The 9,223-nt window shown below is 33.3% G+C and overlaps 1 protein-coding gene across 4 annotated transcripts in view; it reads right to left on the bottom strand.

Moving 5' to 3' along the window:
* Positions 1-3,629: 3,629 nt before the first annotated feature.
* LOC123561415 (dentin sialophosphoprotein-like) overlaps positions 3,630-9,223 on the bottom strand; it is a 124,115-nt gene continuing 118,521 nt past the window's right edge. For all 4 annotated transcript variants that reach the window (XM_045353769.2, XM_045353771.2, XM_045353767.2 and 1 more), the window contains exons 6-8: positions 8,828-8,980; positions 5,686-5,773; positions 3,630-4,850 (exon numbers count right to left, since the gene is read on the bottom strand). In XM_045353769.2, coding sequence (XP_045209704.2) covers positions 4,609-4,850; positions 5,686-5,773; positions 8,828-8,980 — 483 coding nt within the window. In that variant the 3' untranslated portion in view covers positions 3,630-4,608. The remainder of the gene's footprint in view (positions 4,851-5,685; positions 5,774-8,827; positions 8,981-9,223) is intronic.

Genomic DNA, 9,223 nt, shown 5'->3' with positions numbered 1-9,223 from the left:
TTTTAAAGCTTAAAATATCAAAATTTGAGATTCAAATTAACTAATTCAACGGTCTTTGGATCTAACCAAATTTTAGAAATTGTTGTAACTTGATTACTGTAACAGTCCTGTTAGAAGCAGAGATGGTAATGCTAGTTCCATACCATATCTGACAAATTTAACATTAAATGCTCGAAGAGAAACAAAATTATTTAACAAATACAATCAATCTATTCCTTTAGATGCTTAAAAAGTTAGTTTGCAAAATGAGCAAAAGGTAAATTAGTTTTAGCAGGAAGCAGAAAACAAAAATATATGCAGGTTTTCATTTTTTTCGCCAATATGCATCTAAGATGTCAAAATTCAGAAAAATTTTACAATTAAGCTGTTCACGTTCAAATTTACAGGTAAAAGCTTAATCCAGTCATATAACTTTTCAAACTATTTTCAACTGACGCTTGTTACTACACACAGGGAATTTCTTAAACTCAAGCTATACATAAAATAATGCATCCATCATGAAAATTTCTAAATCTCTTTTTTTATAGGATCTAAAAGCAGCTATTTTTATATTGTACATGCTGTCTGTATACAACATTTCAATTTGAGTACAGATACACTGCAACAATAGTTGAACTAACAACAACCATAAGGGTATTTGGCCCCCCTTATACAAGCAATGTATAAATTACAATGATTATATTTACAATCAGTATGTAAGATACAATGTACATAAATACACTAACATTGTGTAAATAAAATGCATGCATGCTTCTGAACTGTAATAACTGAATAAATCATCCTCTGTTATCGAAAATATTTTTAAGCTGAAAATTTCCATATAATATCTAAAACGGTATCTTACTGTTGGTGTCACATCTTTTGAACAAATGCTCTGGTTATTTCACAGATTGGAAAAAAACAAAACTTAATACATATGTTCATCAAATTATCTTTGTATAAACAGTATTTTCTTTTTATTGCCAGAACAAACACTATTTTCACAGCAGTAACAATTCTTTGAATCAGATCTATACCTTTTTACATAAATTTTGTAACATTTTCTAAATCCAAAACAAATTTCAAATAATATTGCACTTTAGGTCAAATTGTGTTATTTATGTCATAGCATAGAAATGATGCATTAATATGATATTTTTCATACTTCTATTTTTTTTTGTAATTTATAAATGACAAAAGTAGTGATACAGACAATAAGATACTATATTATTACTGATTGTACATGTTTAGAAGGCACACATTTACATTTCAAAATGGCAAAATGGCAAGTACTCTTTAAATGAGCCGCGCCATGAGAAAACCAACATAGTGGCTTTGCGGCCTGCATGGATCCAGACCAGCCTGTGCATCTGCGCTGTCTGGTCAGGATCCATGCTGTTCGCTAACTGTTTCTCTAATTGCAATAGGCTTTGAAAGCGAACAGTATGGATCCTGACCAGACTGGATTCATGCTGGTCGGAAAGCCACTATGTTGGTTTTCTCATAGCGTGGCTTGAATATATAACAATAATTCGTCTTACTCTAGACCAGCAAGGACAAAGTGAAGCGGGTACTTCCAGTTTACTGACAATCTCACATGTGCAGAATCTTTGATTCAGTCCCTATTCTTCTAGAATAAATCCATTTTTTGACAGGTGCCAGACCGTGCATGCTGTCTCGCAGTAAAAAGTTGCCCTTGGTATTATTAATACAGTTGTTTGTACGAAAATAAACCATTTTTCTATATAAAATGAATAGTGAATATTATTGGGAAAAAAAAAATAGATTCACATGTCTTCATGTTGAACTTGAGCTTTAACTTATTTGCAACAACATTCAAACATCTTACAAAGATGACTTGTGCAAAGATATGCTACAATCCCAGACACAAAACTTGATATATGCATTTGACCTTCGGACCTTGTTCTGGATAAAGCCTCACCTTAACAAAGATCATTTGTGGCAAGTTATTTCAAAATCCCTGTATGTCTGACATTGAGGTGGGACCTTGATTTAGGAAATATTGCATTCACAAACAAACATGGGCAATCCTGTAAGCCCTACTGGTAGGGAACTATAAAACTACAACAGCACATGTGTTTTCCTTATTTACAAGAAAATCTTGTTCCAGGCTTATTTGCCACTGATTGTTTAATTATAAATAAGCAAAGAACATTCATGGTTTTCCTAGTGTTTCTAAGCAACTGTTAGTTTCAAAATTCAGGTTATTTCCTGTACAAAAGGTTAAATCTACTGCTACTACTTGGAAAAATGTAATGTTATATTTCATCTTGTAAAAGAAAAAATGTTAAATTTTGACATTCGAAATATACGAAAAACATGTCATCTTTACAAGTGAATGTGTCAACATTATCTATTTGTTCCGTACCTTTGTTTGCCTACCACACATTTAACATGTTTAATGAAAGTGTAAAAATGCTGAAATAAAAATGTTGACAAGTGAACTGCCCTATCCAAATTATCACAACTGGCTAAACAACTGTTAAAAAATGAAAAAAATGTACCATTTTAAGGCAAAGTTTAACATACTTTATTACTATATGAAGCTGCTGGTGAGTAAAGTGAAGCTGCTTTAGAAAGGTCTCCATTTCCCAAACTTTTGTTGAATGTAATAGTTATAATCTTTTATCTTCTTTTAACAATCTTTACAACTACACTTAATTTTCAAACTAACAATTTTCAAAAATTTCAAGAAAAACAAATTACATGTTTAAACAGCAGATCATACTAGCATTCTTTCAGGATTCTGATATGTACAATGGATGATCTCATATCACTTGTGTTACAAATTGTTTAAGATCTATACATTTCTCTAGTTTTTGGCACATATGGGGTAGACTACTGAAATAAATAAATAAAAAGATCCTTCTGGGGATCCTTATAAACAATCTGAGAAATTAGACATTGCCAACCAGTTGTTTTGTCAATGACAGCCTAACTTACTGGTCAATACAGTGACATCAAATGTGTTAAACATCTTGGCTACCATATACTAAAATGTGGCCAAGAATTTCTGACTGAGGAAATAGTCCCAAGTAAATACACACTTCTAACATACATGCCCTTGTAACAATATGGTCCCAATGCAAAACCCTTCCTGGAATACAATACTGCCTACAGATGCGATGGTTTTGTATAGGTTTTACCTACAAGCATTCAGTCGAGTACGAGAGTTAAGGCAGTGGATTGTAAAGACATGCAATTACGTATTCTCTATAAACATCTTCAGCTGTTATTAAAATTGTGCTTGTGAGCTAAATGAACAGCCAGAAAGTTATGAAGTAGAATGCATGGAAACAAAGTCCCATGGAAATTGCCGACCGTGTTCACTATCTTAACTGCAATTTTATTCTAGAATAACTGGCAAAGCATTGTGCTGTATGTGCATATAACCATTTATTTCACTGCCAGTGTACTGAAAGCACATAATACTGAAAGCTCAAGCAGGCAGAATTCTACATGTGACCACTATTTTACACTACTCTTTGATTTTTGATAATGTGATCTTTTTACAGTATTTCAGTTTCGTAGTAACATTCTTTAAATCCAAGTAATGTGCCTGGTATCCATGTCAGTGAGGACCTCTCTGTATTAATCACAGGTAGAAGACAAATAACAACAGATACACATTTTTCTATAAAAGCATTTGTAGAGCATTTATCCAGACTGCTGATTGAACTAGCAACATCTTAACTGACAAAAATGTGTTCTACGTACTGAGATAACCAGCAAACTGTACATTACTGGCATGAAATCTGTTCTATTTACTGATATTTTCTTGAAAAACTAGTATACTATGTGTTCTTTTCAAAAATGGAAAAAAAGCAAGCGAGCTGAAACTATTTAGAGAATGTAGCATGATAACATGTATCAAAACCCTATATTCCAAATCCCACGAAAGCAAAGGCAATGTTTGCAGATATACCCTGATTCATATGCCACTAATCATAACATCGATATACCCTCATATCTACAGTAGACTCTTCTTCGAGTATATAACAGAATAATTTAGAGCAGAATTTAAGGGAAGGAACTTTGAGATAAAAAATGTACCAAAAACAACATGCATATCTCAATTAACTCACACTGTCAACTTAGCACAAGTCAAACACCTTTATAAAACATGTTCATACCATGCATTATCAAATTAACTCCAATAGTATACACACACATCATGCATTTTGATCAGTTTTAGAAATTGCACTTTTTAAAGATTACTTCCCTTTGTACACTTTATAACTTTCAACTTTATTCCTTCGAAAAAGTTTCTGGCACGAAAATTATTTAATAAAGGAGAAAAACAATCATTTTCTTTTTATTTTTAAACATGATTTTTTCTTTTCCTCCTTTCACATCTATTTTAAATCCATCTTATAAGAAATTCTGCACTTTACTGCACTATTTTCCTCACAATATCAGCTTTTTTCAGATAACTCTATTGAATATTTTCACTAGTATAATCCAGTAATATCATTTATAATTATTCTACAAGTTTTGTCAGGAATAACAGATCCAGCATCTGGTCTATACATAACACACAGAAGACATTTAAAAAATAAAATTTAACAAATTGTTCACAAAAATAAATTAAATGCATTCATATTGTCGTCATGCGTCGGCGACATCCGAGCCACTAGTACGGCCAGGAGAGTCTGATTTATTTCCATTGTCTGCTATATAAATTTCTAAACCATCAGCTTCTTGCTGACGTTGTTTCATTGCTGCACGTTTCTCCGCCAACATTTTCTTTCTGGCATCGTCTCGGACTTTGGCGGCCATCTTAGCTTTTTGTGACCGTTCCGGAGAGGATTCTGGTGTGTCCTTCACCCTTGCAGCTCGTCGCCGAGACCCTAAAATCCAGAAAACAGTAAAAATCAAAATATAATGAAGGGTAGAATGTAAATACAGTAACAAACCTATCAATAGAAGTCACAAGGGGATAAGCAAAACGCTCAAATTACTCAGGATTTCGTGCAATCTGAGCAAAAAATATAAGGAAACAGAAGGAGACCAAATTAATGATCTGCTTGAGTGAGCAAGTGCGCTGAGACTGTGCTGTCCATACTCGATGTTTCACTGGATACATAGAACAATTTATACTTTTGTCCTAAGAAAGTCCATCTTTGGAAGTTATGTTACTTGGTAAGTTCACAGCAGAGGAAATGTTACAAAATGGAAGTTTTCATGAACAATGCATCAGTTTTATTATCTTGGGAGTTAAAATTCTGAAGACTTGGAAACATTTTAGTGTTCAAACAGAACTCACTGGAACTTGCAATAGGCAGTGATACTCCCTGAAACTTCATGAGCAGCTGGTATCAGAATAATAAAGATTTAATATTTGAACAAACTGATATTTTTCCTTTACTCTTTGTGTATATCAACAAAAGACCCTTTTCAATAAAGCCATTATGAAGAAATGTGTTTCCAAGATTTTTGAACAAGCAATTAAAAGTATTAATAGTCCACCTGAGGTATTTCTACAGATACAGTACAGGCAGTTTAATATTTTTACCTTAGGAAAGCAATTATAATTCCCTTCAAATTCAAAAGCACATAAAAGCTATTATTGATTAAGATCAGTGCTAAACAATTAAATGAGTTGAACACTGTCATACTTTATAAATACACCAGGTGTATGAGGGCTTGTACTGGCATTGTTAACTTTCAGACTACTGAACTTACCTGGTGTGTGCGAGGGTGTACTGGCATTGCTTACATTCAGACTACTGGATTTGGGACTAGACCTTGAACTGGAAGAACTTCTCCGTGACTGAAATATCAAAAATCATACTCTACTTATACAGTGTTCTGAAGCCTCAAAACAGCAAATTAAAAAGCACAATATCCCAACTCAGTACATTTAACAATATCATATACCATAGTATATTTTTAATTATATACAGGGCAAATAAAGAATATCCGCTGTAAATTATAAACGCAACAAAAACGCCTATCACATTTCCCTTAATTGCACGCAACAGCCTTGGCAAGATCATACATCAAAATGATTACATTTAAATCTAAGTGTTATTGCTGCTACCTGGAAAGCACAGTACTGGTGTCCTATGTGGTGCAGTTATGATCAAATATGGTTCGAATCTGTGACCTCTGAATCAGATTATTGCTTCCCCTTATGCACAGCTTTAAAAATTCTATGAAAGGTTGAAAAATATACTGTGAAATCATTAATATTGGTGGGTGACTGATTTTCGTGGTTTCATGGCTGCGTCAATGCACAAATTTAATGCAATGAAAATAACTAAGTAACTGATTGATCTACTTTAAAATCTGAAACCTACAAATTCATGTACCAAAGAAATAGCCATCGGAACTGTCAAATTTTATGCCAGCAGAAATTAAATGATTCTACATCATACAGAGTGACATAGTCATTAAGGTTTCGATGGAGGCATTGAGAAACAAAAATCAAACAACACCAAATCATAGAAAGAAAGAGTTGTTTGACATGAAAATTGAACAGCATGTAAAACATGTATATTACTTTACGAAACAAGTGTCAGTATACTGATATAAACATTGAATTCCGGAAAAGGGCTGCCTAAAGGGGCTCCACTTCCGGACAGTTAAACGCCTTTAAAAACTCACCGTTTTCAAAGAACTGTTACACATGTTCGTTTTGATGCATTTGCAATAGCGTGCGAGTGGTGAAATTTCGAATAACAAGGTGGAACACAGTTTTCAGCAATTGTTTATCTTTATTTCTTTACAAATGGCATTCATTTTCAAAGGGAGACAACTGTTCCCGATTATTTTAAGTACAAATGGCATTCATTTTCAAAGGGAAACAACTTTTTCCGATTATTTTAAGTAATCTTTGAGAAAAAGTTGTCTCCCTTTGAAAATGAATGCCATTTGTAAAGAAAAAAAGATAAACAATTGCTGAAAACTATGTTCCACCTTGTTACGTGAAATTTCACCACTCGCACGCTATTGCAAATGCATCAAAACAAACATGTGTAACAGTTCTTTGAAAATGGTGAGTTTTTAAAGGCGTTTAACTGTCCGGAAGTGGAGCCCCTTTAGGCAGCCCTTTTCCGGAATTCAATGTTTATATCAGTATACTGACACTTGTTTCGTAAAGTAATATACATGTTTTACATGCTGTTCAATTTTCATGTCAAACAACTCTTTCTTCCTATGATTTGGTGTTGTTTGATTTTTGTTTCTCAAGTCCTCCATCGAAACCTTAAGCATAGATCTTAGTTCTCTTGAAAATTTGCTCCTCATATAACCATACAATTGATTATAAAGCAGACTATGCTAAAACTAGTACAAGATTATTTTATTTCTATATTTAATGTCATCAGCATGTACAGTTCTTTATTCAGGTGCCAAAACGTGTCTCAAATAAAGAAGATCTACCATATATGTAATTGGCTAAACTTGTAAATTATTTATTTAGGAAATCTTATACTTATTAAACCCCTCTGCATGAATGACCCTTAACGTTCAGGTAATGGTAATATTTGAACAGTGTCGCTTAATTTTGAACACATTTAAAATATCAAATTTTCGATTTAAACTGATGATTCACTCCACAATAATAACATACGTCAGAGATAAGTATCTTGTTGTAATTAACAAACATATTTTAAATATTGATTTTTGTAGATGAACAACTTGATAACACTGATTTAACTTCTGGTTTAAATTTACAAGCACAGCTGATTTTTTTTTCTTTACATTAGATTAACATGTTGGTTTCTGTAATGGATTTTGTATCATTATTAGTGGTTTTTCTCTGTAAGTATATGACAACTTCCCATCCCATCAAGTATCAGTTGGAAGATGAGATAGCAAACCTCCACCTTGATTATGGTATGCTTTTCTACTGAACTAATCGGACCACGGCAGCAATATAAACAACTATATATTTGTGTGATAGGTTTACGTTTAAGAAATAATATATCCCAAACAGTGATTTGTCATTGAATAAAATCACAGTTTGGAGTTTAGATGCGAAGGAATTATATCATGAGGGCGTAGCCCGAGTGATATAATAATACGCATCTAAACGACCAACAATGATTTTATTCATGTGCAAATCACTGTTTGAGATACATTATTTCGATTCTAACACGTTATCAAGGATTATTATGAACGTCTTTGACGATATCCATCAAATATTTGCCTGATTTCTCTTGATTTCTTTTCCAGCGTGCCGCTATGCCGTCTAACGCTATGACGTAATAATTGTGACGTCAGAAAAATGAATTGTTGAATAATAACACAGTTTTCAGCCTTCTTTGTTTAATAGAAAAACAAATCTGGTCGTGTTAGAATAACGTTTTTTTTTTCGCTCGTATTTCACAGAACATCAGTCATAGTTGCAAAGGTGTGAGCAAATGGAGGCATTATCCATGCTTTTAAGCAATCTTAGTACAGAAAATATAAAGAAAACGACCAGGGACTATATCTACTGCTTGAGCCGACCCTAGAACTCAAGTCTGCTTTCGTTGGCCCTAGAACTCGAGTCAGCCCAGATATTTGAGTTGGCCCTTGTGTTTGAGCCATTAGTACTTGAGCAAGGAATGTTTTGCAGTATGTACAGTAAATTTGTAAAGGAAGTCAGTTAGCTTTACTAGTGTTCCTGAATTCTGTACTGGAAGAATTGTTCTCTAAACATAACTGACAAGTTGCTCACATGAAATAAAGAAACGGATTACAAACTGTTCATGCATTTTTTGTTATATCCTTATGAAGAATGCCTTGCACAAAGATGGAACTCACAAAATTTTATGTAGATACAAAAAATATATTTTTGTGTAAAACTTTTAAAGACACCATGTGTATAAATACATACGGGTATTTTGATTTCCTGCCAGCCATTTTGCCTCATCATATCAATTTCAGTAAACATTTCATCCACATCGTCAACCTGTAGTTTCACCATTTCCCAAAATCCTTGTAAATCCTCCCATTTTGTTGGCTTGCTGTCTGGATCTGGATCTGGATTCTACAATGTGAAAATCGTTATCAACACCAATTTTCATTATGAAGTAATTATTGTAATGTATAGCAGAACAATGCTATAATATATTCAAACACAACATTGAGGCTATATGCCAGTGGAATAGCACAAATAGTAACTTAAAACTTTCCAAGTAGGACCTTGACTTGGATTTGCTCTCTGCAGCATGTCTTGATGAGGTGCATAATACATAACTGATGCAAAATCTTTCTAACTGTTTAGAAGATA

Source organism: Mercenaria mercenaria, chromosome 10 (genome assembly GCF_021730395.1).
Source record: "Mercenaria mercenaria strain notata chromosome 10, MADL_Memer_1, whole genome shotgun sequence".
In the NCBI taxonomy this organism is placed as follows: domain Eukaryota; kingdom Metazoa; phylum Mollusca; class Bivalvia; order Venerida; family Veneridae; genus Mercenaria; species Mercenaria mercenaria.
The sequence above is the reverse complement of the archived record's forward strand: the minus strand, read 5'-3'. Positions and strand labels throughout refer to the sequence as shown.